The following is a 25,000-nucleotide window of genomic DNA, read 5'->3' on the forward strand; positions in this document are numbered from 1 at the left end:
TTTTTTATTAATCACTGGAGATGTGAACCAGGCATTGTGCCGTCTGGAAGAAGTTACAGTAGATGATGCTTTATTTTGATATATATGTGAACCAGGCATTGTGCTGTCTGGAAGAAGTTACAGTAGATGATGCTTTATTTTGAGATGTGAATCAGGTATTGGCCTCAGATCACAATTATTATTCTCATTGGTTGCAATGCATTTTTTTGGTAAAAGTGAAATTGAAATAAAAAATTTCCACCGCATCAAACATAAAATAAATTTAACTGCTTACAGACCATAACTATTTGAATACAAAATGCTTGTCCAAGGACAATCCATTGGCTTTTTCTTTTGACAGCCATATTGACATGCCAATGGTATGATTTTCATCTTGAATAAATGACGAAGGCTAATTATACCCCCGTTTTAAAAAGGGGGGGTATACTGTTTTACCTCTGTCTGTCAGTCCGTCCGTCCGTCCGTCAGTCAGTCCGTCAGTCAGTCCGTCCCATGAAACTTTCGTCACATTTTTCTCAGGAACTACACATCCACCCTTTCTGTAATTTGGTATCAACATTTATATATGTCAGCCATACCGTGTGATGCGTTTTCAGATTCATCACTTGACAACTTCCTGTTTACCGAACACTTGTCTGATTTTACACATGATAGCCAAGTTGAAAATTTTCGTCACATTTTTCTCAGGAACTACAATACAAGGATTTCTGAAATTTGGTTTCAGGATTTATATAAGTCAGCTATACCGTGTGATGCGTTTTCAGATTCATCACTCGACAACTTCCTGTTTACCGAACACTTGTATGATTTTACACATGATAGCCAAGTTGAAAATTTTCGTCACATTTTTCTCAGGAACTACAATACAAGGATTTCTGAAATTTGGTTTCAGGATTTATATAAGTCAGGTATACCGTGTGATGCGTTTTCAGATTCATCACTCGACAACTTCCTGTTTACCGAACACTTGTATGATTTTACACATGATAACCAAGTTAAAAATTTTCGTCACATTTTTCTCAGGAACTACAATACAAGGATTTCTTGGTTTCATGATTTTTATAAGTCAGCTATACCGTGTGATGCGTTTTCAGATTCATCACTCGACAACTTCCTGTTTACCGAACACTTCCATATTTTTACACTATTAATATTATCCACTTGGATACCATCAGGGGGTATCATCAGTGAGCAGTAGCTCGCAGTTTCACTTGTTTGTACCATACTTTCATTTTGGCCAAATCACTACCTTCACTTTCAACAATAAATGTTTTCCACATGTTTTACTTTAATATATATGCAACTGACAGGATTACTTAAATAGTTAACATTTAAAAGAAAACAGTAGCTAGAATACTAAGGAAGAAATCCTCCATATAATATAATAACTATATTCCAGACCACGAACAAAGGAAATTAATTGTGGTCTGAAGACTATTGTGGAAGAAGTTACGGTAGAGGACGCTTTATCTAGAGATGCGAATCCGGTATTGTGCTGTCAGGAGAAAGTATAGGTAGAGGATATAATACCTAAAGAGGTGTATACGGTATTGCGTTGTCTAGAGGAAGTTATAGAGGTTTACAAGTCCCTAAATAGACGAATCAGGTATTGTGCTGTTTGATGGAAATTATGATAGTAGACATTCCTTTGAGAGATGAACCTGGTATTTTGATGTCTGGATGAAGTTGCGACAGTTGACACTTTTCCTTGCGATATGATACAAGTCTTTGCTGTCTGGAGGAAGTTACAGTAGTGGACATAATCCCTACAAAGTTGAATTCGGCATTGTGTTGTATAAGGATTAACACCTCTCATTTCCATAGAGAGAATATAGCTCTATGATGTTCCGATAGTAGATATAGTCTCTTGAGAGATGAACCATGTAGTTCATGTCAGGAGAAAGTTACGATAGTGGACCATCCATAAAAAGGGGGATCAGTCATTGTACTGTCTTGTGAAAGTTGTGTCAGTAGAGAGACGAATCCGGTAATTTGCTGTCTGGAGAAAGTTACGGTATTAGACACAATCTTAATCCCAGCTTAAGGAAAAAGATAAGTCAATAATATTTTTTTTGCAGCTGCATAAGCATTAACATCTCCCACTTCCATAGACAGGATATAGCTCTAGTTTTTGTTAATTTGAAGCTCATAGTTTAGGGTTGCGATTAAGTATTCTGACACTGAACCACGTATACAAGGTCAATGGTATTCCGTAGGCATTTGTTTTGTAATGACATATCTTTTTTTATATTAATATTTTATTTTGCATAGCACGGTTAATGTTAAATATATGTCACAGCTTAAATGTTTGTAATGCCATCTTAATTTTTACACTAGCATTATAATATTAAAACTGCACATATGCGAGGTACATCTAGGTGTCAAAATATTATGAAATTGTTTATGTCTCTTAAAATATCCCATAACTGATGAAATCAACCATCACATGTACAACATTTATATTTAAAAATCAGTGTTAGTTTTTCCCTGATACAAATAAATAATAACGTTGATTCCGATAAAAACTGATAACATATATGTCTTGTTTGTTGTTGTTACTCTCTCTTGGTTTTTGTTTTGTTATTTGGATAGTTTGATAAATAGTAGGGTGTTCAATCAACGTTTTTGATCGATTTGGGGTTAACGGAATAACACACAGAAAATAAATAAATACAACTGTTTTCTTTGTTTCTACATTTAGAACTTAATTTATATTTTAACCTCCAAAGTGACTTCAGAATGAGCTTTTTACGTATAGGGTGCAAATTTTAACTCGTTAACCCCTTTTTTGATACTGGGCATCCTTCTAGAAAAGAGGGACGAAAGATACCAAAGGGACAGTCAAACTCAGAAATCTAAAACAAACTGACATGGCTAAAAATGAAAAAGACAAACAAACAGCACATATGACACAACATAGAAAACTAAAGAATAAACAACACGAACCCCACCAAAAAAAATAGGAGTGATCTCAGGTGCTCCGGAAGGGTAAGCAGATCCTGCTCTACATGTGGCACCCGTCGTGTTGCTTATGTGATAGCAAATCCGGTAAATAGTCTTAATTCGGTAGGTCACATTCATGAAAGGGACATATCCAATATCATTTGTAAAACGGTTATTCCATAACGGTCAACCAACTCGTGATGGCGTCCGTAAAATTTACGAAGGGATGATTTCAACTTCACCATTTGGAACTCTTGGTTTAATAGCTTCTTTGTGAGCAGCAACCCTCTATCAAGAAAATCATGATAGGAAATACAAGCACGGGAATATCGTATCAATTGGGAGATATATATCCCGTATGCAGGTGCTGCTGGAATGTTGCTTCTTAGAAATGGAAAGTTCACAATTGGAAAGCTGAAAACATCTCTTTTGTCGTAAAATTTTGTTTTCAACCGACCCTCATTTTCATTTTCTAGATGTAAGTCAAGATATCAGGCCGACTTAACTGTATCTGTAGTATCCTGTTTCTCTAGCTCGATGAGATAGATGCGTTCCACATAGTCACCAAATCTTGAATTATTTAATGAAAGAATATCATCTATATATCGGAGAGTAGAGTTAAAGGATATTGCTAAATTCTTTTCTTTCTTCCCAAGAAGTTCCTGCATGAAGTCAGCCTCATAATAATAAAGAAACAAGTCGGCAAGTAGAGGGGCACAGTTTGTTCCCATTGGATTGCCGACAGTCTGTTGAAAAACAGATTACATTTAATATCGTACCACTCTTTTTTTCTGAATCATCTAATTCGTGTTCGTTCTGTTTTCCTCCATCATTCAGCCAATTTGAAAAGGGGCAATAGTATAGGGGGCGGTTCTAACTACCTGACTAGTATATATATATACCCCATTTCAACTATTTTGAAAGTATTAATATCAATGTAAATAAAATAAAATGTAAACATGAAATTAAAGGAAGATCAGAGCATGCCATAAAGTATCATGCCTTGTATATATCCACATGCGATGAAATAAGCCGTGTATCAATCAGCATGCCCTGAAATAAACATCAAATATTTCCGCCCGTCTGTAAGACTGATACCCAGTGGCGGATCAAGGAATTTTCATAAGTGGGGCCCACTGACTGACCTAAGAGGGGGCCCGCTCCAGTCACGCTTCAGTGATTCCCTATATAAGTAACCAATTTTTTTCCCAAAAAAGGGGGTCCGGGCCCCTCCCCCCCCCTTAATCCGCCTCTGATACCTACAATATTTAGTAACGATAGACAGTATCATATTCGCAAATACTGTTAAATTGGCATCAGTTACTAAATATAAAAAAAAATATGTTTGAAATCAAACAGACCTTTAAAATCCATTTGCATGTGTTGCTATCTTTTTATATGTTTCATGTTTATATTCATGTTTATCTGCTCTTTGGTCGGGTAGTTATCTCTTTGACATATTCCCCATTTTTATTCTTAATTTTATTATATCGGGTTAGATGAAAGTCGGCAGTTTTCGGGGGTCATCTTGAGGGTTAATAAGATGACGTCTAGACAAAAATACATACGAACTGATGTTACATATTATCGAGTCTATGCATTGTTAATTGTTCATTTTGGACTGTTTATAATAAGGATAAACCTTTTATCTGGTTATATTCTCTTTAAAATATATATATTTTTATTCTAAATGGTGATCTTTTCAGAAATATATGTTAACTCTAATATGTCAGGCACGCGGATCTATTTTTGTAATATTATTTATACCAAGATTAAAAGTAGCATGACAAGGTTGTGCGTTCTAGGAATATCACATGTACAAGTATATGTAGAAAAATCTTGCTTGGATTCATGTGTAATACAACATTTAATAAAATATGATAAAGTAAACTATTCGATTAAAAGTTATTTAAATTTAAAATTGAGAACAGACACACAATATATACTGTCCTCAGTTGGTATTCATTCGATTGCGTTATCTTTGTGATTCATTTTTATCGCCGTTTTAAAGATGATATTTATTATCAATTTTTGTCTGTGTGCATGTGTACATGTAAATATACCACCGTTGCACTTCATAAACCGTCATTCGTATTTAATACTACGATTCATTCACTCTTATTTGTTTGAAATCTTCTACCTGTTTTACCCTATTTAAAGGTGATTGAAGATTAAAATCTTTTATTTAACATACACAATAATAGAGCTTATACTTACTAACACATTACGAACAATTATACAACATTTAAATGGAAAACCATATTTAAGGTCAAAAAACAGTATATAATCGTGTATACAAGCTACAAACAGTGTCGGTTGTACATATTTATTTTTAGGGTAAATTGACCTACAGAGGATGAACTTGAAAAGTTAAATATGTCATTAGGATTGTTTGTAGGCGGTCCTCGGAGGAAATATTGATTCGTATATAAAATCTTTTACGCGTAAAATGGAAATATTATCTATCAGAACACCGAGCTTGTTGTAAGATGCTTATTGATTTTATATACAGCGTGTATTCGTACATCTTGAGTTGTTATGTGTTGTATTGGGGTCTGGTTATTGTTGGCTGCCCTGCAATAGTCCATGTGCTTATAAAGTTTTGCTGGAATTATTATATTATCCTGTGGTGCGTGACGGACAATGAACTCAGTCATCTTCCGATTCCACCAGGAACACTAGGATATCCATTCATTGGAGAAACTATTGAATTTATTAGAAAGGTAAGACATATACGACACATAGGGTTTAGATATTACGACACATAGGACCCCGATTTTCCATTGCGGATCAGGGGGTTAGATATATACGACACATAGGGGGTTAGATATATACGACACATAGGGGTTAGATAAATACGACACATAGGACCCCGATTTTCCATTGCGGATCAGGGGGTTAGATATATACGACACATAGGGGGTTAGATATATACGACACATAGGGGTTAGATATATACGACACATAGGGGTTAGACATATACGACACATAGGGGGTTAGATATATACGACACATAGGGGTTAGATATATACGACACATAGGACCCCGATTTTCCATTGCGGATCAGGGGGTTAGATATATACGACACATAGGACCCCGATTTTCCATTGCGGATCAGGGGGTTAGATATATACGACACATAGGACCCCGATTTTCCATTGTAGATCAGGGATTTAGATATATACGACACATAGGACCCCGATTTTCCATTGCGGATCAGGGGGTTAGATATATACGACACATAGGACCCCGATTTTCCATTGCGGATCAGGGGGTTAGATATATACGACACATAGGACCCCGATTTTCCAGTGGCTGATCAAGGGGGGTAGGGGTTAGGCGTGGAGGCCTTATATATGCACCCCTTTGATTAACAAAAAAAAAATCTTGTGTTTCCCGGATATAATAATAGATATTTTTAGTTTAAAATCGTCCTACTTGTTTTTTCGTCTCGCTCCGCTCGTTGGTATGTATTAATAAATCGTGAAATAAGTCCAACTTTTCAATGTCCTTGATCCGCTTCCGACTTCACTTTCACTTCACTTTGACTCGATCTTTATTCAAATTGAAAAAAAAAACTCCAGTCCATGTTTACATTTGCACAAGAAAGATCGATATCGATCTTATAAAATCTAGTGCGTTTACACTCATACAAAAAAAGAAACCGGTCTGACCTTATGAGCTTACATTAAAAGAAAAAAAAATAACGATCCTAAAACAAGACGTGTTCATATTGAAAGAAAAATCACACACTGCAAAAGTCAGCAGGAAATAGATAAACTTTGGTCAATAGTTAATACTTACCGTTCTGATGATCAATTCATCAAACAACGAAATGTGAAGAGACTCTTAAAAAAAGAAGGTCAATGACATTGAAGTTGAAGAATTTGCTGCAAAGAAATAGGATTTATCGATTCGTAACCCATTTATTTGAATGCGTTATCTTATCCTCACATTGTAGGAAAGGAGGAAATAATATTAATGAAAAAATGGTTAACTTTGAAAACGTGTATTCTGCGGCTCAAAATGCAGAAAACAATTATGAACAAAAGTTAAAAATATTTTTCGTTCGACTTAAAACTGAACTTAAGTATCTAACAACAGATGAAAATGAATATCCTTTGCTAAAATCCTCCCCCCTCCCCAACCCAATCCCACCACAAGAATATCAAATGGTGTCATCCCCTTGAATGTATATGCGACATTGGGGATCAATATTCAAAATCCCATATATGTCCTCCAAACATGCAAGAGAAAGAATTACATGTACCATAATCTGAGAAAACAGTTGTATTTTCGAAAAAGTAAAAAACAGATATTTGGAAGCACAAGCTTATGTTTAATAGATATAGGAAGATGTAGTATGAGTGCCAATGAGACAAATTTCCATCTTAGTCACGATTTATAAAAGTAAACCATTATAGGTCAAGGTATGGTCTTCAACACGGAGCCTAGGCTCCAATATACTGATTTTAGCTGCTGTAAATCAAATTAAAATCAGTTTTGCAAATGAACTGAAAATTGTGGGAAAATAAGATAGGTCCGCGATGTTATTCAAAAAAAAAAGACATTTATTGATTTTTCATATCAGTTGAACTCCTCGTACGTTAATGAAATAAGAAGTAAATAGAATGCATAGCCTTGAAAAAAGCCAGCGGGAACTGGCCTTAACACACTTCTAATCTAAGTTATTCATTCTTTTTGTCAATGTGCAAATTATGGTTTATCTCAAGGGCACCACATATCTTCTACATTAAAAGATACCACTCATGCTTATTTATTTGAGTTTAAATACGTATTTGCCTACTATTGCTTCCGAAAACGTATTATAGAAAACATGTGAATGCAAGATACAAAATAAAGTATCATAAACCTCATCTGTCTATCCATGGAAGTATTATATTGTCAATGTAATACTTCCATGGTCTATCTTATTGTCGTATGACTTGTATGACCATGGAAGTATTATATTGACAATGTATTTACTTCCATGGTCTATCTTATTGTCGTATGACTTGTATGACCATAGAAGTATTATATTGACAATGTAATACTTCCATGGTCTATCTTATTATCGTATGACTTGTATGACCATGGAAGTACTATATATTGTCAATTTGTACGACTTTGCCCCCCGCAGAGCTATAGAAAAACAGTACATTAACGGGTGTTACACGGACTCTTTTTAGTTGTTACACGGACACTTTTTAGTTGTTACACGGACACTTTTAATGAATAGAATCAGTGAGTTCATGGGCACTTTAACTTTCAATTAGAGTTGAACTTTTTGGTTCACCGACTTATTTCCTGTCTTTTTATTGAACAAAATATTTACGTTAGCATCAGTTTCTTTTTTCAAACATTTCCAGTAAAATACTATTCATATCAGTACACTAAGGGATTAGACATTTAACTTCAAAAAGGGGAGGGGGTATGGTTTTCTTCTTAAAAAGATATTTTGATCCCAAATTTTATGAGAAAAAAATTATTATGGTCAAGCAGATGACAAATTGATGTTTTGCATGATTCCTGATTTTCCAAATGCCGTAAATAGTGCAAATTTAAACAAAAAACATTTGGGTGATGGCTTGAAAAGTAAATAATTAATATACTCAAAAAAGAACACACCGCCCCCTTTATGAAGCAAAATATTCGGTCAATAAATGTTTTCTTCAATATATGACATGAATAGTATTTTGGACAATGCTGAAAGTAAAGAAATGATGATACTGACGTGTATAATTCAATAAAAAATAAGACAGGAAATAAAAGTAAATAAAAAGCAAAACTAATATCAAAAGATAAAATCCCTATCAACTCACCAATGCACGATTGATCCTATAAACAAAAAGAGTTCAAGTAATACACGTCCAAATAAGCAGCAAATCTAGAAGAAAATCATTCAACTTATGTCATCAGTTTTGGACGGTAATCTGCGATTGGATCGTATAGTAACACGTGTTTAATCACGATCAACACTTGCAGAGACGAGCATGAATTTAAAAAAAAATTAAAGTATTTGCCTGAATATATAAGATATTTAGACAAAATTAATTTTTTCATAAAAATTTCATTCACTAATGAAGTAGGAAATTCATTATTTTGATACATTGATATTGTTATCGAATTTATATCAGTGGCGGATCCAGGTCCAAATCCAGGACAAAACAGAGGGGGGTCCAACTTTATGTCCCCATTTAAATGCATTGATCATCCAAAAAAAGGATTGTTCCAACCCCCCAGAACCCCCAATCATTGAATATTAAATTCATGTATTTGGCAACAAACGCGCGATTTTTACGATTTTTTTTAAGGGGGGATGGGGGGATGGAATGGCACATCCTGCATTTTTTCATCAAAAATAAAGATCACAGCCTGTTTATTTTAAAATGAATTAGACACCCCCCCTCCCGCTTTCCGTTTCATCCATAAAAATCAAATGTTATCCTACATACCACTAAAATATTTCTTTAATATATTACTTTCTTACGAAGTTGCATTTTAAAAAATCTTAAATGTGTACAACATTCATCTTTTACTTGAAATGGTTCTTTTTTATCAAATTATTAGATTCCTGATTTTTTTTCTTGAAAAAAATCTCGGTTGAAGGGAAATGAAAAAAAAATGTGTTTATACTATAACTTACATTTACTGCTTAATGGCTATCTAAGTTTCTCAAATGTTTAGTCTTGCAAAATGTATTATTACTTTATTGAAACGTCGTACAAGTCAGATAAAAAACAAAAGAAACAGGCCGGTAACAACCAGCCGAATAGTTTTTCTGCACTTGTAGTCTATCTTATTGTCGTATGACTTGTATGACCATGGAAGTATTATATTGACAATGTACATTAATACTTAAGACCAGATATTAACTAAAAGAGGAGAATAAAGGTCATTTGTCTATCTTATTGTCGTATGACCGATATTAGATGTCTCCCAACGACAATACAATCAATCAGATGGGAGGCTGATAACAAAATGAACTGGATTGATCCTGCCTATTTTTTTTTTTTTTTTTTTTTTTTTCGCTTGGAACATTGTCTCATTCGACAAAAAGGATGATTGATTGCCTATTTCGTATTTTGTTGTTTTTTTTTTGGGGGGGGAGGGGGGAATTTGAATTTCAGATTTACCCCAAACGTCATTTACGAGGATGGCGCTAAAATCGAACATCCTTTCCATTCATTCCACATCGTCTTAAGGTGGTACCGAACACTTAATATTTAAATATCGTGATTAACGAGAACGGTTGCTTAATTTCTAATTTATTCCATTCATTCGTATTTTTGTCTGCATTAATAAATATCTTGTTCAAGGAAGGCATAACTCATGGTTTAGGAAGAAAAGAAAAAAAAGAAAAATCATTTTATTAAGGAAAAACTCTCTGATTATAGTTATCAAAGGTACCAGGATTATAATTTAATACGCCAGACGCGCGTTTCGTTGACATAATTATGACTCATCAGTGACTCTAAAATCGAAATAATTATAAAGCCAATCAAGTACAAAGTTAAAGAGCATTGAGGATCAAAAATTCCAAAAAGTTGTGCCAAATACGACTAAGGTAATCTATGCATGGGATAAGAAAAATTCAAAAGTTTTGTAAACAGGAAATTCATAAAAATAACAACAAAATTGAAATTCATTCAAGTCAACACCGAAGTGCTGACTACTGGTGATACTGACGTCAAGGAGCTTGTTTTTTTTTGTTTTTTTTTGGGGGGGGAGGGAATTGTTACTAAACCACACTAGATGACATTTAACTTTTTTAGAAGATAACCATCTTACGCCTACATTGGATTAAATATTTTAAGTTGAGCATTATTGTTAAATGGTTAAATTTAACCTTTCTTTTTTTCTATCATCATTATTTCAAAACTTAAATGAAAGATATTAACTATACACGTAAGCAATGTAAAAAAAGTCAACGAATCTGAGTAATAATATTCCATTTCAAGATTAATACTTAATGGATGTATCAATATACAGACATTTTTATCAAACGTGGGTAGTATTTAAAAGCTCGAGATTTAAGTAACTTAAAGGTTGATCTATTCGTGTAAGTGGATATTTTTCTTGAATTTGTAAGGTCACGCTGATCGTGCAAGTGCGAAAAAGTCTATTGGAATTTTAAGATCATGCTGTTCGTGCAAGTGAGAAATAGTCTACTGGAATAGCTAGGGCTCAATCAATGATGGATTTACGGCAAAACATTGTGTTAAATTTAGAAAAATGAAATAAGTTGAAATAAAAACAAAACTTTCATTTCGTATTTTCATTTCCCTCCTTACGCATTAAACGAAGAGTACAGAATGTTTCTATGCGAATAAATTCCTTGTGTACAAACTTCAACTTATATTTCGATTGGCTGCATACCTCCCTGGAACATGCTGATTATCCGTATATTTACACAGCTAAATCCGAGAAAATCGGGGGGAAATCCAGAGGAATCGATTGATATGCAGCAAAGATTTAAGTTGCCAAGCAGATTCAAACGGACATTATCTCGATGTAAACATTGAAAGTGAATAGATCGAAGAGACCGCAAAATTAAATCAACTCTTGCTATATGTTTTTGCTGCCAAATAAAAAAAAACAATTGCGAAACAACAAATATGTTCTATAGTGACATAAAGTAAAATGTTTTTATTTTATTTTCAGAACGACAGGTTCTACAAATCACGTCAAGATAAATATGGTAGTGTATATAGGACACATGTGCTTGGAAGACCAACTATCCGTGTTTCGGGGGCACACAATCTTCGCAAAATCTTAATGTCAGAGAACTCTTATGTGTCATCACAATGGCCACCGAGCATTCGGAAAGTGCTCGGTCCTTATGCACTGTCTATGATGGACGACATTCACGAACACAAAGAAAGGAAACGATTACTTATTAATTTATTTCTACCTGATGCATTAAATGATCATATACCAATAATTAGAAAAACAATAAAACATTTCATAGATGAATGGTGTCAAAAGGGTAAAATTCTTGGATACCCGCAATGTAGAAATTTAGCTTTTATCATGGCTGCCAAATGCTTGGCCGGTTTTGAATGTGACGATGAAATGGGAAACGAACTTAGTACAATATACCAATCAATGATCCATAACATGTTTTCTTTGCCGATTGAGTTGCCTGGATTTGGACTTTACAAGGTAAGAACATCAGAATGCTTAAATTACAAACCCACAGTCTTTAACATTGAACTGTTATTGGTTATCATTCTTGTCCTGTTCAGAAAACAACGAACCATAAACATAAACATGATTCATAATGGGTAATGTGACATTTGATATTTGAAAATATTTTTGCTTCGAAGGCAAATAATTTCTGCAATCCCGGATGTGTCAACAAGTAAAATGAGCATTTATAGCTGACTATGCGGTATGGGCTTTGCTCATTGTAGAAGGCTGTACGGTGACCTACAGTTGTTAATGTCTGTGTCATTTTGGTCTCTTGTGGACAGTTGTTTCATTGGAAATCATACCACATCTTCTTTTTTATATTGTATCAAATCTTCGCATTGTATAGCGCTGAATATAGGGAAGAATTCAAACTTCTGACTTGGGCCTGCACATACAGACTGTGGCGGGACTTGCCATTTTTGGTGTGTAATCAACACCCCCAACAAGATAATGTAACAGCAGCACACCATTTGAACAAAATTAATGTAAAAATTTGTTGCAAGTGACTTAGCTTAAAAGATTGGTAATACATGTACACCCAAAAACGACTAACATAAAAACAATGGACACAAATCACCGAAATAAGGAGTACTCGCAGTTGCTGAGAGGTAGTCCAATTTGAAAGTTTATTTCAACAAATAAATGAATCATGTTCTCCAGACATAAATTGCACCTTAGTTTTCCTGGTGAAACTCAAAACTACTTCTTGTAGCTTATAAATAGTCTACATTTTGACAGTCGTATATCAAGGGCGTTACAATCTCAGTCAAGTCCTTCATGATTTCCAAAGCACGTAAAACTATTCAAATTAAGGTATTAGACAATAATTTACGACCAAAGCGTCTCAATTTGTACCATACATGTAAAGACAAAGATTTTTGAGTTGCTATTGTGTAATCTGATGACGTCATTATCATAATATAACTTGGCCTTGTCTCACCTTTCTACACTATCATTTCCTCTGATTTATATAGTGTTTCATTATTTACTTTGTGGAATGAAAAACCGATGTGAATAGACCTCCAAGTCATTATGTATATAGCTGACTAAGGGATAATGGCATGGTATCATGTTTAATCGTATTTTTGGATTTGGTCCATTTAAAAAAAAAAAAAAAGATATTAGGACGGATCTGCCTTAGGGCAGGTGATTCAGTCTTGTTTTTCGTCGATAAAACATAAAAAAAATACTATAAACGATGACTTGTTACTTTTACAACAAATACGTTTTTTTCTCGTTGCGTTTTTCCCTGTGTTTCTGTGTAAATCACTAATGTTTCATTTTGATCTACACCCCACACCATTAAATTAACACGCATTTGTATTGATTATTTGTAAAGAACTCGTATCATGATGGTCTAGATATCTCTTTCGTTCTCATTATCAGCACTATACATTTCTAAAGGTTAATTAAGAAGAAGGAACTTATAGTTACTGATCTTTTACAAAAAAAAATGATAGCACCGGACGTATGAAAAAACAAAGGATATGGTGTTTCCTTCGTGACACCAAATCAATGCGGTCTTTTAATGCTTGCTGTTCGGTGTGAGCCAAGGTTTCGTGTTGAAGGCCGTACCTTCACCTATAATGGTTTACTTATACAAATAGATACTTTGATTGAGAGTTGTCTCATTGGCATACCGTATCTTCTTATATCTACAAATAAAAAACAATGCTTCACGTTTTCGAAGATTCAGACATTCCCATAATGTATTATTAAATCTTTCCTATGTTATCAACCTGGTAGATGACAGCATCCTTATAATTTACAGAAATTAGCAACTATAGGTCACCGTACGGCCTTCAACAATTAGCAAAGCCTATACCGCATAGTCCGCTAAAAAAAGACCCCGAGGTGACCAATGTAAAACAATTCAAACGAGAAAACTAACGCCTAATTTATCATTTATGTACAAAAAAATGAACGAAAGGCAAACATACCTGCTTATATTTTTGTGATAAACTTTCTTTTTATGATTATAACATCTTCACGGTAATTAAGCAAATAACAAATTTATTTGACGACTTCACCACAAATTTTAAATTTTATTTATTGAGTTGTCAATGTGTTTATTGGAATGTTTATTTAGCTCAGAAAATACTTACCAGATCCTTAGATTAACATCTCCTTCCATTTCCAACCACTTCAATATTCTAAGTTAAAAGACTCCTATATTATATAGAAATGTTATTTTTATATTTTTGTTTTGTTTTTTAGGCGCTCAAAGCAAAAAGGCAATTAATCCAAAGAATTTCTGAGAATATTCAAAAGTTACAAAATATTCCGGTAGATGATAGAAAGGGTGTAAGTGCTTTAGACTTCCTTCTCCGAGAAGAAGACGAAAACTGTCGATTCAAAACATGCGAATCAATTGTTGAACTTATGTTTGCTAGTCATGATACTACTTCGAGTGCAATGTGTTCTTGTCTGATGTTTCTGGGGAAATACCCAAATGTGATTAAAAAAGTACGAGAGGAAATAGGATCAGACGATTTAGATAATCTGACTTTAAATGATTTTCCAAAATACAAATATGCGTACAACGTCACCAAAGAGGTCCTTCGCATGACACCCCCTGTTGGAGCAGGATATAGGAAGGTGCTTAAATCATTCCAATTAGAGGTACACATTTTATTATTTGAAATTATAATTTCTTTCCGTTACTCGTGAGTTCCGGAAATTTTTCATTCAAGTCCGTTTAAAAAATGAGGGCCAACTTCCCCCTAACTTAATTTTCCACCTTTTATTTTTTAATTTGTAGTATTTTCGAATCTTTGACCAAATATTATACGTCAATAACCTGCAATCACGAAATCAACATTCGCTTGCTATTCATGAAATTGATACTTAATTGTGAAATAATATCATACTATATATACTAGTAAGCAAAAAAGCAAAACAGAGAGCAAAAATGCATTCAAGATTATTAAAAGAATTTTGTGTTTGTTTCGTAGTTTTAAACGAAATGTAGTAATTAATGGGTTTACTTAATACCTCTACTTTCATTTAGAACCGGCTTACACTTACCAATTAGAGAGCTTATGCGTTGCTCAAAATATTTACAAAAAAATAAAACAGCCAGATTACATCCCAGCTCCTTTGTTCTAACAGGGGTGATCTGAGCCGGATCTGAGCCGGATCATCCCTACCAGATCACCCCAATTTGAGCTTCTTTGTTATGCATGCTTTCCTTTGTTCTGTAACATTTTGGCGGGAATGTCAAATCCACTATAAAACTTATAATTAATTATACGGAATAGACTGTCTATCAAAATTCACATAGAAAAATCCAGTGTATATGCTGGGATTCGAACTCACGACTTTTAGCATATCAAGCCATGACACATACCACTACACCAGGACGACGACTGGATACGAACTAACAGTAATTTAACATACTTAAAGGAAGCAAGACCTTTATTCAGTGGGGTTTAAACCTTTTTTTTTGTTAATAAGTGAGTTGTCAGACTGATTGTTCAATTTGATTTTACACATTTTCAAAAGTGCGGTGAGTCGGTAAACAAGAGTGTGCGGTTTTTTTATATTATAAAGTGGCGATATAGCATGGTCCGATTGGCAAGTGGGGCGAGTTGACATTGTTTGGTATCTACTCATCGTGTTCGGGAGTCATAAAGGGTATTCATCATATAATAATATATAAAGTATATTATAATGGTTGTGTGGCTTTTTAAACTAGATTTTATTAATTGTAAATGGTTTTTCGTCTAATCTAAAACAGCTGGGATGTAAAATAGTTATCCTACTCGGCCTTGGTGTGTCAGTGTTTAACTTAGATCACCCTCTGGCCTCCGGACATCGGGGTGATATTACACTGAGACACCGCGTCCTTGTGGGATAACTATTAAAGATTTACCCTACTTTTTATTTGTAACCTTTGTAATCGATTCTTAACTTTTTTCCCATTTACGCACAGAATTTTGGACTTTAATTTTTAAGGACATTGGTCCTTTGTTATACAACATTTAACAGTTCCGGATCGTTTGTTACACATGTAAGCATACAATTTTCGAGAAGTTTAAAGAAATTAGAAATCGGTTAAACTTTATTTCTCATTATATCGGCATTAAAATATGTTAGTGTCTTTCTATGTCAACATTACACTATTGAACATATATATGAATAGTACTTGGACTTAAAGGGACTAATTGTGTCCATTGTCACATCCGTCATTCATATATATAATTATATTTTTTTCAAAATTGAATTCACTTCAATTATTTTTACTTTTTATACAATATTTTTGTTCAGATAAATCATCACATAACGATATGATGCAATTTAAATGATTTTATTCTATTTTCAGGGTTATAAAATCCCGAAAGGTTGGACTGTTGCCTATGGTATACGAGATACCCACCATACGTCACCACTTTATACGAATTCCGATGTATTCAATCCTGATCGATGGGATGATCTGCCTAATTTCGATAGGATAACTCCAGATAATTTAGAAACCAGATATAATTATGCCACTTTTGGTGGTGGTCCTAGAACTTGTATAGGGAAAGATTTTGCTAAATTAGTATTAAAACTTTTTGTTTTGCACGTGTGCAAAAGTTGTGACTGGAATCTTGAGAATAAAGACGCTGAATTGTACTATATCCCAGTACCCCGAGCTGTAGACGGTCTACCTTTAGTTGTACAAAAACGGAAAAACGATCATTCATCCAATACAGAAGACGATAGTTCTCAAACGATAACATGACATGGCGAAACGGAATAAATCTTTACTCTATGACCATAGATAGGTCTCTGTTTTACATGTCGAAACGGAATAAATTTTTTCTCTATGACCATAGATAGGTCTTTGTTATACATGTCGAAACGGAATAAATCTTTACTCTATGACCATAGATAGGTCTCTGTTTTTCATGTCGAAACGGAATATTTTTTTTCTCTATGACCATAGATTGGTCTTTGTTATACATGTCGAAACGGAATAAATCTTTACTCTATGACCATAGATAGGTCTCTGTTTTTCATGTCGAAACGGAATATTTTTTTTCTCTATGACCATAGATAGGTCTCTGTTATACATGTCGAAACGGAATAAATCTTTACTCTATGACCATAGATAGGTCTCTGTTTTTCATGTCGAAACGGAATAATTTTTTCTCTACGGCCATAGATAGGTGTCTGTTATACATGTCGAAACGGAATAAATCTTTTCTCTATGACCATAGATAGGTCTCTGTTATACATATCGAAACGGAATAAATCTTTTTTCTCTATGACCATAGATAGGTCTCTGTTATACATGTCGAAACGGACTAAATCTTTTCTCTATGACCATAGATAGGTCTCTGTTATACATGTCGAAACGGAATAAATCTTTTCTCTATGACCATAGATAGGTCTCTGTTATATACGATGTGTGTTTCTAATTTACTCTACTTGTTAAATAAAATGTTATGTATTTGGAGCTATTAGTCAGAGTTATTATCCATATCCTTTAGGTTTAACCTTTAATGATATAAATAGAGTGTTTTAACAATGTGTTGGCCTCGAATGTAACTGAAGACGTAGTTTAATATACCAAAATACAATCCAAGTCTAAATATACATAAAATAACTAGACTGAAGTAATAAAATGTTATGGTTGGTAAAAAAAATTTGAATTAAATGGGTTGTCATTGAAGAATCTAGGTAATAAAAGCTATTTTTGTTGCCCATTCCATAAATTGAGGTGATGTACGGATAAGAGACGAACGTACAAAACAGGAAAGGTAAATGTTGTATAAAGCAACAACCTATATTGATTTGATTAAATGCAATGCACCACCATCCTGATGTCGCAAAATAAAATGAATGTTATTGTTTAAAGGGGCACTAGCTACGAGATGCATAAAAAAATTAACGTATGGTTTGTTTTTGTTCAATCAATAATTAAAGTGAAATATTGAAATAATAATTCGCTTTTAGCAGCCAAAATGGTTCAATTTTGTCAAATCAATTTAACCCCTTAACTAGAGATGGACAACGCATGCTTTGTACGTGTACTGTTTATTTAACAGTTTAAAGGAAAGTAATGTCAACATTGAAAGTGAAACAAAGGTAAATCATTTGATGACTGATTCGATCCACTAAAAATCTTTCTTCTACAGGTAAAAACGACGAGAAACATATATATTTTAATCTATAAAATAAAATTAAACAAAACTATAAAAATTCAAATGCACGTGTGGCTTAATCTATTTATATCTAATCATTTATTTAGTATATTTATGTTTACATCGCTTATATGGGCATCTGAGGTCAACTCGATATTTAATTAGATGGAGTCTTAGACTAAAATACACACGAAACGAAACTACATATTATTGACCCTATCTGCTCTGTAAACTGTTTATTTCACACTTTTGAAAGTTTGGATAAATGTTTTACATTGTTATAAATAAAATATGAAAATTTGAGCCAAATCGGTGACCATGAATTTGACAGCTAGTACCCCTTTAATTTTTGACATGCTACATTTATTCTGTTTATAAAAAATGCCTCACTTGTCACTCTTTAATGGTATAGTAAGTAAATTAACCTTGCTTATTTACTAATTATCCATGCATGAAAAGCCTATTTTAATTTCACCTTTCCGCGAACTATGTATAGCACAGATAGATTATAATGTTATAAATGATGTTCTGTTAGCTTCCAAATTTAAAAAGAGACGATATATCTTAAAATTATGAAATAAATGTGGTCTACAGACAATTTTACCTTGCAGAACCTGGCACGATTTAAACATTGTTAAACATCCCGTGAGTTTTTGCAATCTAGTGACTATGGCAATCGTTTTATAACACTCGTTTTCTTGTAACACTGAAATTTTCTAAAAACTGATGTGAAAAAAACTCATTATATTTACCAGAATTGAAATTGAGTACGCAACGCGCATGTTTCGTCTTCAATTACTTATCAGTGACGCTCGAATACAAAAAGTTGAAAAGTCTAAATAAAGTACAAATTTAAAGAACATGATATACCGAAAAATTATAAAAGGTTTTGCTTAATACAGGAAAGGTACTATGAGTTATATCGAAATGTTTTATAAACAGTTAATTTATAAATATCACTATATTTATGATAATTCATGTCAAGTTATCTCTGCTGAACTTCAGTGTGTGCAGGCGACCTCGTGCCAAATAACGGTGATGACCACATTGTACTTCATGTCAAACACATTTTCGATTGACACAGTGTATACACTGTAAAAATCGTGCTTAAAAATTAAATACTTGTGTAACATGTTTAGATCTAAACGTGTTTAGGATTGTGTATAATTTCTCAACACATTTCTCAGTAGGAACATAATATCTAAACATGACTTAAATTTCAACGCGTTTAAAAATAAAAGTGTTTAGAAATTAAACACATTTCTAAACTAAACACGATTATAAACACAATCCTAAACACATTGTACTGAGACACGTTTAGACATAAACATGTAAAAAAAAAGTGTACCTCATGTCGATACTATATATGATATTATAGTGCGATAATCACAGTTGACCGCAAGTCATGACTCAATCTATATGGCGATGGTCACAGTGTAGAAAACATGCTCCTCATTTTCAATCTTTATGGCGATGGTCATAATGTACCTCATGTCAATCTATATGACGAAAATCATAGTGGACCTCGTGTCAATCTATATGGCGATAGTCACAGTGTACCTCATGTCAATCTAAATAGCGAGTCACAGTGTACCTCATATCAATCTAAATGGCGATAGTCACAGTGTACCTAATGTCAATCTAAATGGCGATAGTCACAGTGTACCTAATGTCAATTTAAATGGCGGTAGTCACAGTGTACCTCATGTCAATCTAAATGGCGATAGTCACAGTGTACCTCATGTTAATCTAAATGGGGATAGTCACAGTGTACCTAATGTCAATCTAAATGGCGATAGTCACAGTGTACCTCGTGTCAATCAAAATGACTATAGTCACAGTATACCTCATGTCAGTCTAAATGGCGATGGTCACAGTGTACCTAATGTCAATCTTTAGGATTATATAGTGTACCACATGTTATCGTATAAATTATATGTTGACGGTCACAGTGTACTGTATGTCGATCTATATGGCGACGGTCACAGTGTACCCAATGTCAATCGATAAGGCGATGGTCACATTGTACCTCGTGTCAATCTACATTTGTATATGGCGACGGTCACAGTGTACCCCATGTCAATGTATATGGCGACGGTCACAGTGTAGCTCAAGTCAATGTATATATTGATGGCGACAATGTTAAGCATTTCAAGGGAAATTAAATCGTGTGAAATATAAATATAGTTTGGGGTTATTATGACTGTTTTGGAATGTCTATGCTAGTTTTTTTCCTTTAGTTTTGAAAGATTTTCTTGTCGCTAGTCTGACAAACAGAGCAAAGTAAAAGATCTGATTTTAACGTAAACGTGATATATCATTATGATGAACCCATCAATTATTGGTCCTTTCATGTTTAACAGGTGTTTGTAGCTATCATATACATGTAAAAGTGCAGATTACCCTTGACATATCTAATGATCCAATTATTACTGCAAACATAGAAGCCTTCAACTTCAAGGATACTTGAAATAGCAAATTTCAGTCGTTGCAAAGAAGCAGATGAAAGAAAAAAAGGAAGCAAGGAAAGACTATTTGTTCAACAGAAATTAAGAATGTGGTACTCCTATTATAAGTAACATTTAGAACTCTACCATTGTGTATGATAGACTAAGCTACGATTTTAGTCAGCCAATCAAAACTTATAAGACTTAAACTTCAGAATAACAGAAATTACCAAACATATTGGACAGCACAACTAATAATAAACTACAAACAATAAAGAGACTAACAACCTAAAACAAACATCAATGAAAAACACATGTCCAGAGAGCCTCACTTGGAATGTCATAAAATGTGGTGGGTTTAATCAGTTTTACGTTGGAACAAACCTTTCCCTTTACCTGTCAGTACCATAATATTATCTCGGAAAACAAAACACCTTTATAGTGGAGCTTTTTATCGAATGACCAATAACGCGATCAAGGATTTAAAAGAAGGCAAGCAAGTTTGACAACAGGGTCAAAATATTATTGCTACTGCTACTACAGGAATCTAGACAATGGCTAGAAAGCAGGGTCAAAACGTGCTCGCTTCTACAGGAATCTAGGTTTGAAACAGGGTCAAAATGTGCTCGCTACTGTAGGAAACTAAGAGTTGAAAGCAGCTTCAAAATGTGCTCGCTACTACAGGAATCTAGTAAATGGTCGGTCGGATACTGCCGCTTATCGGTTCAAGCATTTTCATTCACTTCTCGGTGTCTTTCAATAGCTTTCGACATCGGTTAGATGATCCTTCGGTTAACAGGTGAAATGGAGGTCTTATCAAAGATACGTGCATTCAAAAAAGTCATAGCCCTAAAACAAGTGTCCTCGGGGTGATATATCTTGTTTCTTTTTTTCTGATATCTTTTTTCTACTTATTTTATTTTGCTTATCTTTATTATTACTGCATGTACCAAAGTGAAAATTTATTGACGCACAAATGTGTAAAAATGTGTTTAGTGTGCAAAACTTTTTGTTTTTGTTTTTACCTCTTTCATTTAAGAATTAATGTATGATAATATATAAGAAAGTCACATTGAAATGTAGGAACTTTCATGAAGAAAAATATTGAAATCGGTTCATATCAGTAAAAATATTTAGATGTGCAAGCCTTCCACGGAAAACTGTACCTACTGCTTATAACGATTATCTTAACTGTACCTCACTGCCTATAACGATTATCTTACTTTTTTGAATGCCTAATTGTACTTCTGATCCCTTCGCAACAAAGTTTTTAGGAGATATTGCAAGGAATGCTTGACCGAGTACATATATTTGTAGACCAGAGTGAAATTAGTAATAAATGTGATCATATCCTGATCGATATATATCATTGGACAAATCAGTCGAAAATAATGTGACGTATTTAGCGTTAAGATTTACAGATTTTGCGTGGGTCTAGTAGGAGTATCCTGTCAAAAGGCGTAGTAAATGGTACCAGATTTTGAGACTGATTGTAAATAAGCAAATGGTTCATATCACGAAATTTTAATTGTGAAATTCACGTTTGTTTATATTTTATTTGTATAATGAATTTGAAAGTAATATGGTGGATGTATGTGTTTAGTGATTGCGTAATGATGCATTACCACCTACCAACATTAGATATTAATGCGTAAATCAAAAGTACTTTATATTACACAAACAAAATAAAATATTTCATAGGTTTAACTGTATAGAGGTTACAGGTATTATACATGGATGCACTTCTTATAGCTGTCGACTTTTACTTGAAAGGCAGTGACAAATCCTGTCGTAAAAACAGTTTATGCATCAACATCATAAATATATGTAAGAAGACATTTTTTGCATAGGTTTATATCTCAAAAGTTTGTATCCCACTTCATACAAAAACTGCATCAAGTAATTTAAAAGATTAACTTCGAGAACTCTCAGAGCAGATTGTCAGTGCAAAACAGCCGTTTGCCGTCAGAGCAATTTCGGAACTAAGCTGGTTTTCGGTTGACTACTACACTTTGTTTGAGTGTAGCGTAATACAAGCGAATTCCTGTTTATCTCGGAACGGCCCCGGCTTGTCTGTCAAAACAGGCGTCGGACTAAATTCCGATATTGCTCTGACGTCTAACGGCTGTTTTGCCAGACTAGCAGGGAAAGTTCGAGATTACCATGACGTCCAAGGGCTGTTTTGTTCGCGGTTCGGGGGCGGGTGCACCAGCTTGTCTGGCAAAACAGCCGTTGAGCGTCAGAGCAATCTCGGTCTAAGTGTAATAAACCTTTTGTTAGTTGTGTTTGTTTTGTTTTGTGCCAGTTTATAAGTTCAGAATTTTCTGTAGGAACAAAAGCCAAAGGTTTAGTAAATATACATTTATGGAAAGTAAATTTCCTCAAACCGAAACAGAACTTTTGATATTGGTATTATATTCGCTTATATATTTCAAACATAGCGTAATACTATCCATGCTACATAGTTATATTAACTTGAAACTAGGACATAGCATTAGATATTTACCACCAAGTCAACAATCTCATATATTATAAATGTTTATTGTTCATTGTTGATTTATTTAATTGTTCATTGTTGATTTATTTAATTGTTCATTGTTGATTTATTTAATGTGAGAGAGAGAAAAAAACCATAAGAACTCATTAAAACAAACTAATAAAACGCATTAAGCTCTCGACAAAGTATTTGTTATTATTTCATTTAATTTTGATATAGAACAAAGCTTCGACTTTTAATTATTCGATGTCATTAAACTATTCTTGTTATTTATTAGATGACAATTATGAATATTGTCCATAATTTATAATACACAGGTGACAGTTTTGGAGGTAGCAATGGTTATCCCTTTACATCAAAGGACCAAGATAACGACAATTTGGCGGCTAATTGTGGCTTCCACTGGGGAGCATGGTGGCATGACGCGTGTTCTGACGGTAACTTGGATGGGAGGTATTATCAGAATGGATCAAATACTGATGTAACGGGAGGCCTGGTATGGAAAACCTTCCACATACTTTATTCTCGGAGAAAAACCGTCATGATAATCAGAAGAATTTAGTAAACGTCATACACTACAGATGACCAGCGCTTTGACCACAAACTTTCAAGGAAGACAACAAGCAAAAACCAGTTATTTTAAATAACTCTTAGAATATTTCTTGTAATTTTATTTGTAATGTGAGATGGTCTTATTCATGCAAAATTTGCACTTGGTAAAGAATATGTTATAGTAAATATAGAATCAATCAGCAGTGGCGGATCCAGAAAAAAATTTGGGGGTGGTCCCAAATGAATATTGAATGGTATGAAAAAGATTAAAAAATACCTTCGACATTATGGAAGATCGTGAATTTGGACAACACCATGCAATGCACATATTCCTAGGTAAAGGAATTTAAAGACATGTAAAACTGATTTTTATTTAAGACTCTATACAATATCTTGCAATCTAAAATAGCACAACATACAACTGTCATCTTAATTAGGCAAGCTGTAAAAAAAGTTAAGCCAAAGTTGTTCCGAATCGGTAAAAATAGTTCTACGTAAAATTGTTCAAAATTTACTAATTTAACAATAAGTCTTTTATCAGGTCATTCAACATCATGCGTCGGGGGTGTTTCCTTGCAAAGTTATCTATAACTTGTTTTATATTTAGTTCCAAACTGTAGAACACATGCATCAACGGAAGTCCGTTTAAACGCGATTGTCCCATAATTGTTCTCAGGTAGGTTTTTAAAAGTGACAATATGAAGGTTTAACAATTGTATCCAAAAGTGACTCCTCAGATGAGTTCCTTCGACTATGACAAATTTCATCTAGATTTGAATTGTGACGTTTTCTAGGCAGAAGATAGTTTGATTAAATTTAAAGATAACGCAGCACAAAGTTCGATAACCCATACTGAGATTGAGAAATACACGAAACACTTTCTTTTTGCATGTTATTTTCTTTTCATCTTTCCAATTAATACGAGTTTTGACGTATGAGGTTAGTATAATTTGTGTCGTGTAGAAATGGTTCAAGTTGCAAACTTGATCGCAAAATATCACAACTATAGATGGAAATGTGTGGCTTTTGTTATCCGTTTTCTTGTATGGGTTTTGCTCAATGTTGAGGGTCGGACAATGATCTAAAGTACCAGCATGTGCCTCATTTTGTTTCATTGTCCTATTGCATGTATACAACATGTATACAACATCTCTTTATTTTACACACCATACTTTGATGTTTCGTCTATTCTTCATACCAACTCGCAAAAACAAACAATAATGGTATATTATGCT

General features: G+C 33.8%; 1 protein-coding gene across 2 annotated transcripts; it reads left to right on the forward strand.

Annotated features, from left to right (window-relative positions):
• Nucleotides 1-5,163: 5,163 nt before the first annotated feature.
• Nucleotides 5,164-17,581, forward strand: LOC143071430 (cytochrome P450 26A1-like). Of its 2 annotated transcripts, XR_012976900.1 has the most exons (5): nucleotides 5,164-5,666; nucleotides 11,608-12,108; nucleotides 14,356-14,760; nucleotides 16,463-17,458; nucleotides 17,514-17,581. XR_012976900.1 is itself a non-coding variant. In XM_076245697.1 (4 exons), the coding sequence occupies exons 1-4, from the start codon at nucleotides 5,433-5,435 to the stop codon at nucleotides 16,862-16,864; spliced, it is 1,542 nt and encodes a 513-aa protein (XP_076101812.1). In that variant the 5' UTR covers nucleotides 5,164-5,432; the 3' UTR covers nucleotides 16,865-17,581. The 2 variants fall into 2 exon arrangements, 1 of the variants encoding a protein (XP_076101812.1); XM_076245697.1 differs by having other exon boundaries at nucleotides 16,463-17,581.
• The last annotated feature ends 7,419 nt before the right edge of the window (nucleotides 17,582-25,000 follow it).

The sequence above is a fragment of the Mytilus galloprovincialis genome, chromosome 4 (assembly GCF_965363235.1).
Source record: "Mytilus galloprovincialis chromosome 4, xbMytGall1.hap1.1, whole genome shotgun sequence".
In the NCBI taxonomy this organism is placed as follows: Eukaryota; Metazoa; Mollusca; class Bivalvia; order Mytilida; family Mytilidae; genus Mytilus; species Mytilus galloprovincialis.

What these genes read in the sequence shown, in the direction of transcription:
- LOC143071430 (XM_076245697.1), top strand. Translation starts at nt 5,433, where the DNA reads ATGCTTATTGATTTTATATACAGCGTGTATTCGTACATCTTGAGTTGT. An exon ending in CTATTGAATTTATTAGAAAG is followed by an intron (nt 5,667 to 11,607) that starts GTAAGACATATA and finishes TTTTATTTTCAG; the next exon opens with AACGACAGGTTCTACAAATC. An exon ending in TTAAATCATTCCAATTAGAG is followed by an intron (nt 14,761 to 16,462) that starts GTACACATTTTA and finishes TTCTATTTTCAG; the next exon opens with GGTTATAAAATCCCGAAAGG.